The following is an 18,025-nucleotide window of genomic DNA, read 5'->3' as shown; positions in this document are numbered from 1 at the left end:
AAAGTTCAATATACTCAGTTTATTAGTGAAACTTCTGGTATTCTTCATTGCCTGTTTTTTTTTTATTAATAGTTTCATCAGAGATTTTTGACTGTGCAAAGTGTTTTTCCAGTGATGCTATAGATCTAGCAGATTCAAGGACGTTTTTTACTATTTGTTTGTTTTGGTCTGTAATGTTCATCTCTTCCAAATCTTGTAATAGAGAAAAGCAATTTGATAAATTAATCTCAAACTCACTGCTCTTCTCTAACAACATCACTCTTTGTTTTCCTTTTTCATCATGTCTTTATCATCTTCATAGGCTCTTTTCAACAATCTATCATCACTTTAGCTCATACCATTCTATGGTTACTTCCAAAGTGATTGATGGTAGTACAGTTGCAAAATATGTTTTTATCACTTGACATGATATGGTCAGTTTCACTTGTATATTCAGATGGACTCTTCCAGGTCCCTTTTCTGCTAACCATTTTTCTCAAAAAATGTTCATAATATAAAATTCCTGTCCTTCAGCAAAATCTACTAGTCCAGTGATGGCGAACCTTTTAGAGACCAAGTGCCCAAACTGCAACCCAAAACCCACTTATGCATTGTTGGGTGCCGGCTGGGAGTGGCCCATTGGGTAGGTGTGGCTGCGGTGGTAACAGCAGACTGGGTGGGACTAAAAAGTTTAATCAATCAATTCCAACTTTGCAAGATCTTTTTTTTTCCCGCAAGAAGTTGAAATTGACTGATTGATTGATTGAACCTTTTTATTTTTTTTTGTACACAGCAGTGGAGGCCTAAAGTGAAAAGGTTTTATAAAACCCAGCCGAAGGCCTAGGACTGGGGCGACGGCGCTCATGCCCACAGAGAGGGCTCTGAGTACCGCCTCTGGCACCCTGCCATAGGTTCGCCACCACTGTACTAGTCTGCTGCCTCTATTATCTCATTCACTATTTCCATCAGGGCCAGTTGCTTTTTTTCCAGTTATTGTTCTTCGTATTCTTGCACTAAAGTCACAGTATTTTGGATTCATGCAGTGATAAATTCCTCATTTCTGCTTTTAAGGAGGCCTTAATTTGTCCTCTCCTACAACTTTCATCCAGTCTTTCATCTTCCCCTTTTGGAGAAGGTGATAGAAAAGGTGGTTGCTCTGCAGCTCCTGGATGAAATGGATTTCCTGGACCCATCTTGGTTAGGATTCAGGCCCGACTCTTGGATGAAGACAGCCTTAATCGCATGATCTTTGGTGGGAAATGGAATGGGGATTATACACTCATTCCTGCTTTCCCTGACCTCTCAGTGACTTTCAATACCATTGACTATGTTATCCTTTTGGGCTGGCTATGCAAGTTAGGATTGGGCAATACAGTTTTGCATTGGTTCAGCTCCTTTCTCCAAGGTTGGTCCCAATCAGTATTGATAGGAAATGAAAGATCCAGCCCCTGACTGCTCACTTGCAATGTCCTGCATGGCTCGGTATTCTCCCTCCTGTTTAATATCTACATGAAGCCATTGAATAAGATTATCTGTCACCATGGGTTGAGATGTCATCAATATAACGATGATACTCAACTCTACCTCTCTATACCTGGTGACACAAGTGATGCTGTCTCTGCCCTCTCACAATGCATGGAGACTGTAAGTACCTGGATGGGAGACAACACACTTCTACTGAACCCTGGCAAAACTGAGTGGAACAGGGAATCTCAGAATCCGAATTTTTGTCATCCTTGATTTTGGATGGAGTTACATTACCCTGTTCAAACCTAGTCAACTTAGGGGATCTCCTGGTCCACCTTTTGCTCTCTCCATCTCTTGCTTGAAGAGCAGGTGGTGAGCATGATTAGGAGAGTTTTTGCCTAGTTTTGATTGGTGTGTCAGCTGCAACCTTTCCTGGATCATGATATATGTGCTCAGTTACTCAAATCCCAATAATTTCTCATCTAGACCACTGCAATGCACCCTACATGGGACTACCCTTGAAATCCATTCAGAAGCTTGGTGCAAAAGCAGCAGCGAGTGTAGTCTTTGGTTATGCAAACTTTACTGGCTATCAGTCTGCTTCTGAATGAATTTAAGATGTTGGGTATGATTTTTAAGATGGCATAGGTCTAGGCTACCTGTCTCATCCTACATCCTATCATGCCAGCATAGAAGGCCTTCTATGGAACCCATTGATTAAAGAATTCTGACTATTGGAATCCAGAAGAGGAGCTTTCTTGCACCTGTCCTTTGGATAGGAACTGCCCTACACCCACCTATCCTTCCACAGGAGTCTGAAGACCTGGCTCTACCATTTGACCTGGGAACTAAATAAGGAGTTCCACAATGGAAGTGGCTGCTGGATTGATGGTAGTTTCCATCTCCCCCCTTGCTTTCTACTTTCTACCTTTCCATTTTTTTGTTATTAAATTGATATATTTCATTGTTTTCTTTTTTATTATTTATTTTATTCTGTTGTTTTATTAATTTTATTGTTCTATTGTCTTACTATTGTTTTTCTTCCTTTCTATTGTGGTAAGCTGACTAGAGTAGCTTCATAGCGATAGGCAGCAAATAAATTTAACCAATAAAATAAAATAAAATTTGGGGGAGTACTAAGGATGTTCAAATCTATCTTTATTTGAGCTTCAATATTGTGACAGTTGCAATTAAATACTGTATTGGTAACTACTTTGTTGTTTTAGATTCATTTTAACTGCAAATGTAAGATGTGAACAGTATATTTGAAGTTATAAGGGTTGCTCCTTAATTGATCCTTGACCTTATAGGCTGAATGATTAAATTAGTCTTGCTGAGTGGTGGCTGGTGATTAATCATCACTAGACCAGTGGTGGCAAACCTATGGCACATGTGCCAGAGGCGGCACTTAGAGCCCTCTCTGTGAGCACGTGCACCATCACCCCAGCCCCCCTCCCCTTGTGGCCCCCTCCTCACCAGCAGCCCCCCTGGAGGAGAGTCATCTCCAGGCATTGCCTGTGTGAGCGGTGCAGCCAAGCAGCAGGGACAAGACTCCACCCTTGTGCCCCATCACGTGCAGTTGATGCTGCAGGGCGCGGGTGGAGGACATAGCCATGGTGCTGCTGGGCTGCCTGGGCGATCTGCAGTGGGCCGTGGAGGCGGTGAGTGGCCCTGCAGGTGGGCGGGGTGTGAGGGCAGAGCAGGGGGAGGGGCGGAGCAGGCAGGATGGGGAGTGGCTGATTTTGGGGCACTCGATCTCTAAAAGGTTCGCCATCACTGACCTAGACCCATTTCAGTTGGATTGAGTTAAGCAACTAAGAATTGCTTAGTTGACAATCTTGCTGGTTGACAATCTTATAGGCTCAATTGTATGAACTCTACTTAGTATATTTAATCTTTTGGCAGCTTTATTCTCATTGATTGGAGTATTCTTTTGGGCCACTATGTGAAAGTTGGCCAGAACTGTTGTGCAGTGGTTCATTACCAGGCTGTATCCAGAAGCTGTGAGCATTTGCCTACTATTGATGTGTCAGTGATCTTTGTTGTTCTGTAAGGCTCTCTTTTGTCTAATGCAGGGATTCCCAACCCCCAGGCCGTGGATTGGCATCGGGCTGTGGCATGCCAGAAACAGGTCCGCACAAACAAATGAAATCCATCTTTGAGATACAGGAAGCACACAAAACCACATCCCCTCCCATCTGTGGAAAAACCTCTCTCCATGGAACCGGTCCCTGGTGCCCCAAAGGTTGGGGACCACTGATATAGGAAATTTTTTTACTAAGTTGTAAAATGATCTTCCTTGGATATGGTATTTGGATACCATTCTCTGCTTTTTTAGAAAAGCATGAAGACCATATTTTCTGGCGTATAAGATAACTTTCTAAACCATGAAAATCTTCTCAAAAGTCGGGGGTTGTCTTATACACCCAGTTGTCTTATACACTGGAAAATACGGGTATTCTATTTTATTCCTTTACACATGTGGTTTAGCATACCGCCTCCTTCTCTCTTCTTCCCTCTCCTTCACCATCCCAATCCCTTGCCCACCCCTCCAGAACTGCGGATTGATAGTGGCATCCCATGATTAATTCATTTGAAGGAAGTAGAAAGGGATGGCCCATGTAATGGGGAAGGGGGGGGGAAGAGTTGTAGGGTGGTTTTTTTTATAATGAAAACAAACCTAAGCATCTGCATCCATTCAAGGCACTTCTCAGCGCTTCTTCCGCCATCATCCAGGGCCTTTTCGGCATTGACCTCTCACCCCCGGTGGGAGTAGCTTGGGGGAGGCGGAGCTTGAAAGGAGGCGGGCGGTAGTGCAGTGGCGGCTCCTACTGAGCATGCGACCAGTGGCTGCGGAGGTGAGCAGACAGGCGGCAGTGACGCAAGGCGTTCCCTCTTTCCTCGCGCCCCACATAGTAAGGAGGAAGGAGGAGGAGGCTATGGGTCTGGAAGGAGAGGGAGGGTGTCAGCTAAATTCCTCTCGGATTTACGAAGCAGGAATGGAGGGGGACAGAAAACAGGTACATGGTCCTTTCACCCATTGACTTCTACTGAGCTTATGCCAGCGGTCCCCCCCCCCCCGCCTAAATAAACTTGCAGGGTGCATTTGTGGTGTTATTTATGACAGATCCTGGCTGGTCAATCTGTCTCCCATCAATAAGTACTGTAGTACACTGAGTTTTAATAACAAGTTAAAAGGAAAGCCGAAATTAAAAGGAAAGCATTTACTCCCCCCCCATTACCTGAAAAGGGGGCAACTTATTTGTGAAAATGCAAGTTTTCGAAGGGCGAATGCCTTTCTTACTTTCCTTCTTCCCTAAACATTCTGGCTGTTGCCAATTTCATTCTTGGTAGTGTTGCTTTAAAAAATTGCTGAGAAGTTCTTTTGCAGGCAGGGCAATTTTCATCAAGGTGTGTGTGCAATTGACAAGGAAGAGCCCTGAAGTTTCCCGGCTCACAAACAGGCAGGCTTTCCGCTCGCTCCCAGCTCCGTATCCCAATCCGTCTCAACGGGGGGAGCTTTGCGAGTACATCCCACCAAGATCGGGGAGGGGGGAGGTCAGCTTGGGGAGGCTGTGGAGGATTTGCGGGGTGGAAGACCGAGAGGAGGAGATCCCGTCTCTGGAGATCCCAGTGCGCAGCCCACTTGCTCCAAGCCGTAGCTCGCTACTGGGGGGCAACGGAAGGGACCCGCTCGCTCCTTCTCTTCCTCCTTCATCTTGCCCCACAGCTGCTGCTCACAAAGGTCGTGGAGGCATCATCGGCTGCCCCTGTCCCTGCGACTCGCTTCTAGCGGGCGTGTAGTTTGCAGCTGCTTTTTGCTAACTTGAAGTCACAGGCTGGTAAATGTTCACCCTGGGAAATTAGCGACAAAACTCAATCTGTCTCCCGGCTGCTTTGCACTTTCCGAGCTGCAAATTGGGGTGTGGGGGGGAAAGGATTGGAGGGAGAGGGAGGAGGGAAAGGAGGTGTGTGTGTGTGTGTGTGTGTGTGTGTGTGCATGTCATAAGCATTTGAATTAAAATTACAGTACCATATTGAAATCAAATCTGATGTTTTTTAATTTTTATTTGGTGTGCGTTGGAAGAGGGATAGTCTTATACGGCAAGTATAGCCCAAACTCTATATTTTAACTAGAAAAGTTGGGGGTCATCTTATACATCCATTCGTCTTATAAGCTGGAAAATACGGTATATCTCTTTAGCTGGTCCTCTCCATATGACTGATTTTATTTTATTTTTTTGTGAAAGTTTTTATTGTTTTTTTTCAATACATTCAGTAATAGTTTTTTAACAAATGTGCTGTCTGAGTTTACATTCGCTAATACATATTTAATTCCTAATCCTTTATTGTTTCCTCTAGCCATCGATAAAATAAGTCTCAGGTTTGATAATATTCCGTTTCTTCTTTTTCTTTCAGTCTCATAGTCAGTCTATCCATCTCTGCGCATTCTAGTATTTCTTCATCTGATAGTATTCCTTCATTTTCCCAGTATTGCGCAAATATAATTCTTGCCACTGTTGTGACATGAAAAATCAAATATATGCTTTGTTTGTTAGTCTTTTCTGGCATTGTATCTAATAAAAAAAAAAATCAGGTTTAAAATCTACATGTTCTCCCAACATCTTTTTTAGCCAGGCATATATCTTTTCCCAATAACTCTTTACTTTGTCACAAGTCCACCAAATATGATAATAAGCGCCTGACTTATGTCTACATTTCCAACATCTATCTGACATGACTGATTTTAATATTTCCATATGCTTAGATGTTCAATTACTCTTTTAAATCTTTTCCCCACATTCTGATGTGCAGGGAATTTTGTTAATATTAAGTATTTAGAATACTCTGGGTATAAAACTGGGCTATACATTAAAGGTAGTTTTTGATTTATAATTGTTCGTTTAATGATGGTTCAAAGTTATGATGGGCTGAGAAAAAAATCACAACCTATTCTCAAACTTAAGAACCATCACATAACCTCTGTAGTCACATGATCTCAATTCAACGACATAAATGGTTCACATTTATGATTGTTGCTGCCTCTTGTAATCATGTGATGATAATTTGCAACCTTCCTAGCCAGCTTCCAACAAGCAAAGTCAATTGGGGAAACCAAATTTGTTTAACAACCGTATGATTTTCTTAATGACTATGGTAAAAATGGTTCTAAACTTGGATCTGGAATATGATGACTTGCTTAACTTGTTGCTTAGTGAGCAAAATTCTGGTCCCAATTGCAGTCATAAGTCGAAGACTACTTGAAATAGATCCTAGAACTGTTACTGTTTCATGAATTCTTACAGTGTTCACAATTACAATTTTTTCTGCTGTCTTATGCATTTATGCTTATATATAAATCTTGGTTGATTTGAATATCTGTTAAAAAAATCTGTGTATTGTAGTTATGTATGAATTCCTATATATATTTGCAGTTTTATGAATGTGAAAATCTATTGTGATAAAAGTACAATGTGCTTTATTGTTGTCTCCTTTTACTTTATTGTTATTTTTGACTTTATTGCTTTATTCATTGAATGTCACAGCTACTAGCTGGGATGATAACAGAGCCTGCTTTTCTTTCTGAATATACTGTTTTTGCTTTGGATCCTACCAAACGACCTAAGCCAAAGAGTGAGTGTGTGGTGAGTCCCCACTGCTCTACCTTTCACAGTGATGGCTTGGCAGATCCAAGAGGATACTATAATACTAGAAGCCAAAAATAATTCTGCTTTTTGTTTATATTTTTAAAGCATACTAAATGCTATGCTGCTAACCTGTACTACAGAATGCTTACACTCAGTTAACTCACCTTAATTAGCAATTAGCAACTTTTGAGAAACTGGGGGTTGTAACTCAGCATCTCAACTTTCTGAAAAATCTAAGGAGGTCATTTGATGATATGATTTCTTTGAAAGGAGTGTTTTTAAATTTGTCAGCCTCTTTTGTTATAGTGTTTACTGCCTTTGGAAGGGTGTATAAGAATATGAGCAAAGAATCAGATGAACTATTCCAATTTCTACTCTTAAAATCATATCTAACCTAAAATAAATGATTTGAAATGTTGATGCCCAAATCTAGCTATTTCATATTTAAATATTACATGGTGTGAATTCAGGATGTTGAGAGGCTGTGGGTAGAGTATTGGGAACCACATGCAGGCCATTAGTTCCCCTCCCGCTTTTTACTTTAACATTGCAATGAAAATTAACATCACTGACCTACACATATTATAAACATTCATACAAAATATTTTTGTAATATAGTTGATTATATATGATTGTTTAGATTTTTTAAAATCAAATCAAATATTCTTTTTTCTACTACTTTTTCCTGTAAAAAGTAAGTTCTTGAAAGAGGGCTATTTGACATAGTTGAAGTTATTGAAGAATAATAGCTCTTCATTGTAGACCAGTTTTACAGAAAGTAATGTTTTGTGGATCTAATTAGATGGAGATTTAAGAATTAAAAAAAGACAAGGAATGAGAGAAAAAATAAAAGGAATTTATTCAGAATTAGAAAATGTACTTTCTTGTGTTTCTTTGTATAGTGTATAGTGTATATTTATAATGTATAGATTATACATTTTTGCAATTAAAAGATGTTTATATTTAATTATGGATTATTTCTAAAAGTCTTTCTAAAATTCATTTGGATCTGAGAAGTAATACTTGATTAATATACATTTGAAATCTTGAATGTAAGTGCTGCAAACATGGGTATTATAACAGTAATAGAAGTATTGACTATTGCAAACAATTGTGCATTCTTGGTTCAGTTTAGATTTTTTCCTGAAACCAGGGATAGAGAATTTGCATGTCTGGTTTTCTTGTGGGGTAAAATACTTAATCAGGAAATATATCCTCTTAATAGAGAATTAGACCTGTATTTTTTAGTCCTTCTCTTTATGGAGTGCAGTTTTGATAATAAATGATACATAATATGTATATTATATGTTTAGTTGTATTCATTAGCATTTTCAATTTAATTGTATTTAATTATGTTACATATAATCTGTCCCATATTTCTGCATATTATAGGAGGCTGATTAACCTTTCCACTAAATATCATCCTTTCAGTTTGCTTCATTAGTAGCTGCATAGTACAAATACTAACAATAACTGCAACCAAAAGAAATTGCAATGCTTTTTCTTATAATTGTTTCGTATTATATTTTCTATAAAAATATTTCTATTTTAAAAATAAAATAAAAGAACACCTTATTATATTTTAGGGGAATATGATCTCTGATATATATTTTCCCTTTTTTCTAGATAATATATAAACAAAATTCTAGCAATAATGAAAGTGAACCATCTTCTCCAGTGGTATGTAGTATAAAGCTTTATATTTAGTTATAATGTCCTAGGATATGTAATTTTTATACTTAAAAATTCCAGAATTTACATTATTTAGTCTAAATATATATCTCTCAGCCATATGAACATATATGTAGTTCTTAATCATTATAATATTTAATTTCAGAAGTAAATTGATGTTGATAATTAAATATTTAGTATGTATGAAAATACATTAATTCTATGATATTCGGAGAAAAACAGCATAAATTTCAGTTATTTTATTATTTGCAGCTTAGTAATGATCTTTTCCACAGTAGCTTCAATTTTGGGTTTCTTCAATGGAATCATTTGTTCAAAATCCCTTAAAAGAATCTCTATTTCGGTTCTCTTCTAAAGAATTCTTAGTGCAGACATCTTCAAAATACTCCCTGAATAAACAGGATTTTTATTTTCCTTACCTGACAATTGGCCCACATTCTGATGTAGAAATTGAAGCATAAGAGTTGTATTGAAAAGTGGACAGTCTTCGCAAGGAGTGCTTATTGTATCTATTACATAGAATGGAACAAAGTTTAGGGTGCTGGAGGGGAAAAGGCTGACAGTCAAAAATGTGTATTAAAATAACTTGGTGAATTAGATACTTAAGGTTTCCTAGATTACACCAACAAGGATAAGTCAATGGGGAAAGCTGGTGAATCACTTAACAAATTTGTAAAAATGATCATATGATATGGTCATATGATGAGTTGACTGTATTGTTTAGTGACTGAAATTCCAGTTCCAACTGTGATAAAAAGTTGAGGACTGCCTGTAAGAATTCTTCAATCTGAGATCTAACAAAAGAAAATTTTCTCCTTTATTCTATAGCAGAATTGGTGCAGTTATATAGACCACTAAATAGATGGTTAGAAAATATAGTGTTGCTATATTAAACAAACAATGCTCTCTGTTTTCATCCTTAAGACCATGGGAATTAATCTCTTTTTTCGAGAAGGAGGAAAATTGGATAATGATTACAGGTAGTCCTTGACTTACAGTAGTTCATTTAGTGACCATTTGAAGTTACAACGGCACTGAAAAGATAACTTATGACTGGTTTTTACACTTACGACTGATGCAGCATCCCTGTGATCATGTGATCAAAATTCACATGCTTGGCATTTGATTCATATTTAAGATGGTTGCAGTGTCCTGGAGTCACGTGAGCATGTTTTGTGATTTTCCGACAAGCAAAGTCAGTGGGAAAACCAGATTCATTTAACAAGTGTGTTATTAACAACTACAGTTATTCACTTAAAAATTCTAGCAAGAAAGGTTGTAAAATGGGACAAAATTCATTTAACAACTGTTTCATTTAATAACAGAAATTTTGGGCTCAATTGTGGTCATATGTCTTACATTGTGCCTTCTATATGGGACACAGATAAGTTTGCACATGTCTGGGTTTTGCTAGGATGGTATCTTGGCTTCCTCAAGTAGAAATCTCTAAGCCCATTTCCATGACCCCCATTGCATCTTTTCACACTTCCACTTTATTTTGGGAGAAAAATCCTTCTTTAGTTAGCTTATTCAGTAAAATGGCAAACCTCCTGCCTTCACATTTGATAGTTAGCATGTGATAAAGGCTAAATTTTCTGTCTGATTCACAAATAAATGAGTGTGTGTGTGTGTGTGTGTATGATATAAATAAATTCAAATATAAAGTATAAATAAATAATAAATAAATAAGGTATTATGTATGTCAAGGTTAAGAAATTATACGGGATTTGAAAACCATAAAGAGAAAGGAACCAATAATTATATCTAAAGAGCAATGAAAAAGGAGATAAAGATATAAGAAAGGCAAAAAGATACCACAATTCAAATCATTTTCTATAAAAAAAATCAAAATCTACTTCTGAAATAGCTTTTATTTTAGATCTGTAGCTATAATAAATTCAAATAAATAAATTCTGTTTCTCCAGTTTTGTATTTATCAATGCTTCAATTTTGGTCTGGGTTGGGACATACTTAGCTTGGCTTTGAGATAGCTGAGGAAAAGATGCTCTTGTCTATGAAGATTCTCAGTCATCTAGGTAATGGTTGTCCCAAAGGTGCTTTTTAAGAGGCAACTGGACTTTCTTGTTTTTGTTTGAAGAAGCTTCTTGGATGAGAAGCAAAACATCTTCAAAGAAAAACAAGAAAGTCCAGTTGCCTCTTGAAAAAGCACTTTTGGGACCACCATGACCTGGATGATTAAGAATCTCCATAGACATTTAGCTATGCAAAAGATACTCTTGTTTCCCTCTTGAAAAAGGATAAGAAAATGGAGCCTCTTCTACTTCTCTTTTAAAAGCGCAAATAAAAGAAACTTTCCATTTCTATTTCATTGCTCATGTTTTGATTTTCCCAGGCTTTGGTGATCTCTATGTATCATCTAGATTAATAAGTTAGATTTTATTGATAGATCAAGTTTAGATTTTCTCTCATCTTTTATTCTCTTGGGATGGATATTCTCACATTTCCCACCCCTATATTTATTTTAAAAAATAAACTGTGCCAAAAATAATTCAGAATAATATATTTAGCAATTGACTTATTTTATATATCTCTTGCATAATTAGAACTCTTAGCATAAAGTTGTTGGTCAGGAATATTGTTCAGTAGAAATCTCTGAGTAATAAGGGCAAGTAGAATTCTAGTTAGTGAAATTCTGTTTTATAAGTCATAATTCTATTTTTTGTTTGCACTTTTTTGGAGAGGTTTCTTATGCAAGATTGACTCCAATAAATAAAGCTCAATGATTATTTTACTAGGATCAAAGGAAATAATGAGTATTCAGTTTGTTGATATTTTCTTTACTTTTGTATTGCTGGATGGTTATAGTCATTCATCATGAGAAGTAATGGATTAATCTTTACTATGATAGTATGCTGAACTGAAAACTGTTTATTTTAAAAATTATTGTTAAGCACCTATATGACATGTTACAGTATTGTGAAAAATGTGCTATATATTTTTATGCAATGATTGATAAGAGAAACATCATAACAGAAACAAAGGACCCAATAATATCCAGTATTGTTTCCATATTCATTTCATAATCAATTATTTAGTAAAACATAAAAACTGGTATCTCTAGATGAGGTTATTTTTCTATTTGAATCACTATTGTTAAACAATTCATTAAATCTTCTATAAATCAGAATGAGATTATTTTTAAAAAGCCACATGAAAGCTGTGCTTTTAGAAAGCAAGTGGAATTTTTTTTTTTTACAAGATTTAAATACTGGTATATCTAATGATACAAAGAAGATTGATCAAAGTGTTTGTGTTGTAAAAAGAACCATGGGTTTGATTATATAATTCCTTTCAAAAATATGCAAACATAGACAATTGGATAATGTATTAACCAATGAAACAAAAATAAATTTTCATCCCTGCTGCTGCTTGCTGAAGGTAGGAAGGGGTTATGAGGGGAATGAGGGAGAGTCAGTTAAATACTGTACATGTTGAGAAACTAATAGTATTTCAAATAGCTTAGATTGAAATGAATCCTTTATTTACTACAGGTAGCCTTAACTTACATCCATATGTTTAGCGTCCGTTCAAAATTACATCAGCAGTGAAAAAAGTTACAATCAGACTCACACTTAACAACTCCCATGGTTAAAACTTGGGTGCTTGGCAGCCAGCATGTATTTATACAAATGTTGCAACATTCAGGGATCATATGATTATTATTTGAGACCTTCCAGCCAGCTTTCAACAATCTGAGTCAATGAGGGAACCTGGATTTGCTTAAGGACTTCCTGATTCACTCAACAATTGCTGTGTTAAGTGCTTAATAGCTGTGTCAAAAAAATTGTAAAATTGAGAATGACTCAATCACCACCTTGCTTAGCAATGGAAATTCTTATCTCAGTTGCGGTCATAAGTTTAGGACTACCTATATTGTTTCTTTCCTGGGCCTACGTTTTTCAGTCAAGCTGCAAAATATTGCTGACTTTTTGCTTCCACTGATTTATCTCAGAATGTTTTAAATGTTTTAAATGTTTTTTAAAAATATCCTAATATTAAGTATAGACTAACAAGTAACATTTTTTTACATTTCAGGTAAAACATGATAAAACAATAAACTTGTTTTAAAATCCCATTTTTTATTCTGTAAGACAGATAGATAATCAAGGTCTAGTTTTAAGGAAGCGGAATATTTTAATAGAATATTCTAAATGGTCTTATGTTTGTCCTCTCTCTCTCCTGCCCTCTCCCTCTCTGTGGGGATGGAGGGTGCCTGGGTGAGAAAATATATAATTTCACTTATTGATTTGAATTTTACAATGAGTTGTTCTCTAGTAAAAAAAATATATCTGAAGTTAGAGTATGATCTGCAAATCTGTTTAATTTTCCTAAATCGTGTGAAAGATTTTCACAGAAAAAAGTGATAACTTTTTGCTCAGTCATTCTGTTTCATATGTTGTGGGATGGGGGGCTTCAGTAAACAGCAGAAATAAGTGTTAGGTTTTTAAAATATCAACTTACTTTGTTTCAGAGAGTATTGTGCCAGACAGGATAAGGCATTTTGCAGAATTGGTGAACTGTGGGAGGTAACTCTTAATTCTAGTTATACATGCAGATTTTTCCAGAAAAAAATCTGAGAATTAATAGGCTGTATTCACATTCTTCTTAAAGCCATTATATGGCCTAATCCTAACCCCACAATTTTCTTGGCAAGGATTTTCAGAAGTGGGTTGCCTTTGCCTCTCTATGTCTAAGGCAGGATTAAAATTCATATTCTCCCATTCTCTAGCCCAGAGGTCTCCAACCTTTTGGAAACTAGGGACTGGTTACATGGAGAGGTTTTTCCATGGACTGGAGGAGCGTGGTTTTATGGGGCTTTGCTTGTTTGTATGGCCTGGTTGCTGGCATGCTGCAGCCCGGTACCAGCTCCTGGACCGGGGGTTGGGGATCCCTGCTCTAGCCTGTTGCAGGCTCTGGGCAAGTACTATGGGGTGAGAGCTGGTGTAATAGAATGGGGGCAAGTGGGCCAGCAGAGCAGCGTGGATCATTATGGAATAGGGGCAGATGGGGGGAATGCTGTGATCTCTTGATCTTGTACTCCATAATGGGACTCATCAGGAAAATAAGCAGCAAAATCAACTTGTGAGTTTGTCTGCTGGCTTCCTCGTTGACTTTGTTTGTGGGAAGCCGTCAGGGAAAGTCACAAATGACTGCAACTTGCTGCAGTATCATATTCCCAATTCAGGCACCTGATTATCAGGATTATAATCACATAACTGTGGAGATGCTGCAATGGTCACATCTTTATTTCCAATTATAATCTCCCCTTGTTTTGTGCTGTCATAACTTTGAACAGTTGCAGAATGAATGTCCTAATACAATGCTTATCCCGTATTTATATATTTATTTATTATGACATTTATTTGCTGCCCATCTCATGTCTAAAGCATTTCAGTGTAAAACATTAAAAACATTAACATCATCAATTATAAAATAACAAAACAAATAAAAGCAGATAAAATTAAGAATTATTACAGAAGACATTCTAGATACATACTTAGTTTTAAATAATATCCTCATAGGATGACTGTGTAATTAATTTGCTTCTAAGGATCTATGGTGGATTAATAGAATAATACTGAAAGCACAATAAAATGTAACACATTTTTACCCTTGGTATTCTCAAAATTGGATCAGAAGATTTGTTTGAAGTTTACAATATGAATGTGGGATAATATATAGCCAGGATATTATAGTGATGAGACTAGATTTAAAATAGTTTGTACAATGGAAGATGATTGGATAATGGAAGGCTGATCGCTATTCATTAGCTAAGCTTACTTTCTAGTTCCTCAATTCTGTATTTGCTAACACCATATTTATTTTTTAACCAATTTTCTTTAATATATCATCATTGTTTAAGAAATCACTGCATGTTTCACATATTGTGATGTCTATCTATTTACCTACCTTCCTGTGACATAGAGAGATTAGTTCAGGTTTCTTGAAATGACATGCTTTATTCTCTCCTTAACTTTGGTGTTACAATTGTCTCATAATTTGACACAAACCCAGGAAATCATTTCATATATTATAGTTCCTAACAGCCAAATATTTAGACTGGATCTGGCATTTTCTCCACCTATTAAGGACCTGAGATGGACAGATGTTATTTAATACATTAAAGGTATTGTTGCAGGATGTAAGCTGTTCCAAGTAAGCCTGCCTTTTACAGTTGACAGATGATTTTTATCAAGGCTGATGATATTCAAGTTGTGCTCCAAATGTTTTGGAACTGCACCCAAAGTGCCTATTACTATTTGCTTTCTTTTGCCACAGTCATTCTATCTGCATATTTTGTAATTTTTCTCCAATTCTTTCCCTTTTGTTCTGCTGTCTCAAGATCCTGAAATGTCCACTATTCAGACTGTTTTGTCTGTCTTATTAACAATGATTAAGTATGGGATGTTGTGTGATAGGTAGCTGTGTGTTTGAATTCTAAAGTCACAGAGCACATTAGATTACTTTCTCTATGTTGTGGTTCCATCAGTTCTTGCTTGCAGGCAATTGGTTTTCCTTGAAATATTCCAATGCATCATTGTCATGTCATTGTTTGTAATCAGTTTGTGCAAATTTTTTATAGCAGCTAAGTAGGTGGTCTACTGCTTCTTCAGCTTCTTTGTAGATGTGGCATTACTGTCTATTGCTGTCTTCCCAATTATTATTATTAAACTGTTGTATTTTATTTGAAACAATGTTTTTGTTGGTATGGTTAACTATAAGTTTTGCTCGTTATGAAAATTGGGATAGATCAGGGCACTAATAATTTTATGTGAATTTTCAATTTGTACTCTGAAACATGCACTACATAATTTGTCTATTCTTACCAGTCTTCTAATTAGGATACTTCTGATAAGGTTCTGAAGAACCTAGGATTACAGACACTACAGATTCATTCTGTATTTTTTCCTGTTTTTCTAACTATATTTTCTTTATGTTTCCATTAAAAAACTTGGGGTGATTGCCTTTTTTAAACTTGTACCCTTCTGTAAGCTTTTCTTCTTGATAAAGCTCTGATTGACTTTTCTCTCTTTTTACTCTTTGAAATATAATAATATACTGAGAAAGACTGAAAGTGTTACTATTCAGTGTTAGAATGTAGTCTCTTACTTCCTTAATATGATAAGGTTGTTAAGATGGTGTGATATAAAATAGAATAAGATCCACACAGGAAAGAGGAAAAATTAAAAGAATAGTACTATACCTTAACTTTTGTACAAAAGGATTTAAAGATATATGAGTTAAAAAAAGGAATATTGGTAGCATGAAAATTAGCTAATTTTAGCTAAATAGCTAAATTTAGATTTCTATAGAATTTGCACACAAACACATACTTTAAAGCTAATTCAGTTGTTTTATATTTCTGTCAAAATATTATGATAGGAAGTTAAAATGGATCAAAAAACAAAGAGGCATCTTCAAGAAGAATTTGCTGCATCCTTAGAGGAAAAGGACCAAATTATCAGCGTCCTGCAGACACAGGTAATTGCTTGATTTAAAAGAGAAGTTTCCAAAACATCTTTGAAGAATATCAACTATTTTTTCTACTAAATACTGTGCTTATCATTAAGGTATTTATAGAGAATCCTTGTTTAATGAGCATTCAATTGCAATAGTACAGAACAAGAAGAATTAATAATAATAATAATAATAATAATAATAGTAAAGTTGGAGGGGACCTTGGAGGTCATCTAGTCCAACCCCCTGCTCGGGCAGGAAACCCTACACCATTTCGGACAAATGGCTGTCCAGTCTCTTCTTAAAAACTTCCAGTGTTGGAGCATTTACTGCTTCTGGAGGCAAGCTGTTCCACTGATTAATTGTTCTCACTGTCAGGAAGTTTCTCCTTAGTTCTAGGTTGCTTCTCTCCTTGATTAGTTTCCACCCGTTGCTTCTTGTCCTGCCTTCAGGTGCTTTGGAAAATAGCTTAATTCCCTCTTCTTTATGGCAGCCCCTGAGATATTGGAATACTGCTATCATGTCCCCCCTTGTCCTTCTCTTCGTTAAACTAGACATACCCAATTCTAGCAACCGTTCCTTATATGTTTTAGCCTCCAGTCCCCTAATCATCTTTGTTGCTCTTCTCTGTACTCTTTCTAGAGTCTCAACATCTTTTTTACATCGTGGTGACCAAAACTGGATGCAGTATTCCAAGTGTGGCCTTACCAAGGCATTGAAGAGTGGTATTAATACTTCACGTGATCTTGATTCTATCCCTCTGTTAATGCAGCCTAGCACTGTGTTGGCCTTTTTGGCAGCTGCAGCACACTGCTGGCTCATATTTAAGTGATTGTCTACTAGGACTCCGAGGTCCCTCTCACAGTTACTACTATTGAGCATGGTGCCACCTATGCTGTACTTGTGCATTTGGTTTTTCTTGCCTAAATGTAGAACCTTGCTTTTTTCACCATTGAATTTCATTTTGTTAGTTAGTGCCCAGTGTTCAAGTCTGTCCAGATCCTTCTGTATCTGAAGCCTGTCTTCTGGAGTGTTGGCTATTCCTGCCAGCTTGGTGTCATCTGCAAATTTGATGAGTTCCCCATCTATCCCTTCATCCAAATCGTTGATGAAGATGTTGAAGAGTACTGGGCCCAGAACAGAGCCCTGGGGCACCCCACTACACACTTCCCTCCATATAGATGCAGTTCCATTGAGGACCACTCGCTGAGTACGGCCGGTCAGCCAGCTACGGATCCATCTGGTGGTGGTTCTGTCTACCCCACATTTTTCTATCTTGTCAAGTAGTAGGTTGTGATCTACTTTATCAAATGCCTTACTGAAGTCCAAGTAAATTATGTCCACAGCATTCCTCTGATCCACTAATTTTGTCACTTGGTCAAAGAATGCAATAAGATTTGTCTGGCATGATCTATTTTTGACAAACCCATGTTGGCTTTTAGTAATGACTTTGTTTGCCTCTAGGTGTTCGTTGATTCGTTGTTTGATTATCTTTTCCAGGATCTTCCCAGGTATTGAGGTCAGGCTGATAGGTCTGTAATTTCCTGGATCCATTTTTTTCCTTTTTTGAGGATGGGAACTACATCAGCTCTTTTCCAGTCCTCTGGTAGTTCCCCTGTGTTCCAGGATCTTTGAAAAATATAGTTCAGTGGCTCCGATATCACATCTGCCAGTTCCTTGAGAACTCTGGGGTGTAATCCATCTGGTCCTGGCGATTTGAACTCATCTAGGCTGGACAGGTGCTCCCTAACCATTTTCTT

At 37.0% G+C, this 18,025-nt stretch overlaps 1 protein-coding gene across 15 annotated transcripts in view; it reads left to right on the top strand.

Annotated features, from left to right (window-relative positions):
- Positions 1-18,025, top strand: part of LOC120305282 (golgin subfamily A member 4-like) — a 162,415-nt gene that overhangs the window by 11,312 nt on the left and 133,078 nt on the right. For 11 of the 15 annotated variants that reach the window (XR_005555996.1, XR_005555994.1, XR_005555995.1 and 8 more), the window contains exons 3-5: positions 6,993-7,091; positions 8,721-8,774; positions 16,191-16,289. The exons of 1 other annotated variant lie outside the window; for it this stretch is intronic. Coding sequence is in view for 10 of the 14 variants with exons in the window: in XM_039336852.1 (XP_039192786.1) it covers positions 6,993-7,091; positions 8,721-8,774; positions 16,191-16,289 (252 nt within the window). In the remaining 4 variants the exon portion in view is untranslated. Of the gene's footprint in view, positions 1-6,992; positions 7,092-8,720; positions 8,775-16,190; positions 16,290-18,025 lie in introns of those variants that run through there. 3 more of the 15 variants (XM_039336855.1, XM_039336856.1, XM_039336862.1) reach the window with 3 other exon arrangements.

Source organism: Crotalus tigris, unplaced genomic scaffold (assembly GCF_016545835.1).
Source record: "Crotalus tigris isolate CLP2741 ecotype Arizona unplaced genomic scaffold, ASM1654583v1 scf7180000017666.379230911805:20528666, whole genome shotgun sequence".
Classification (NCBI taxonomy): domain Eukaryota; kingdom Metazoa; phylum Chordata; class Lepidosauria; order Squamata; family Viperidae; genus Crotalus; species Crotalus tigris.
This window is presented reverse-complemented; position numbering and strand designations above follow the sequence as displayed.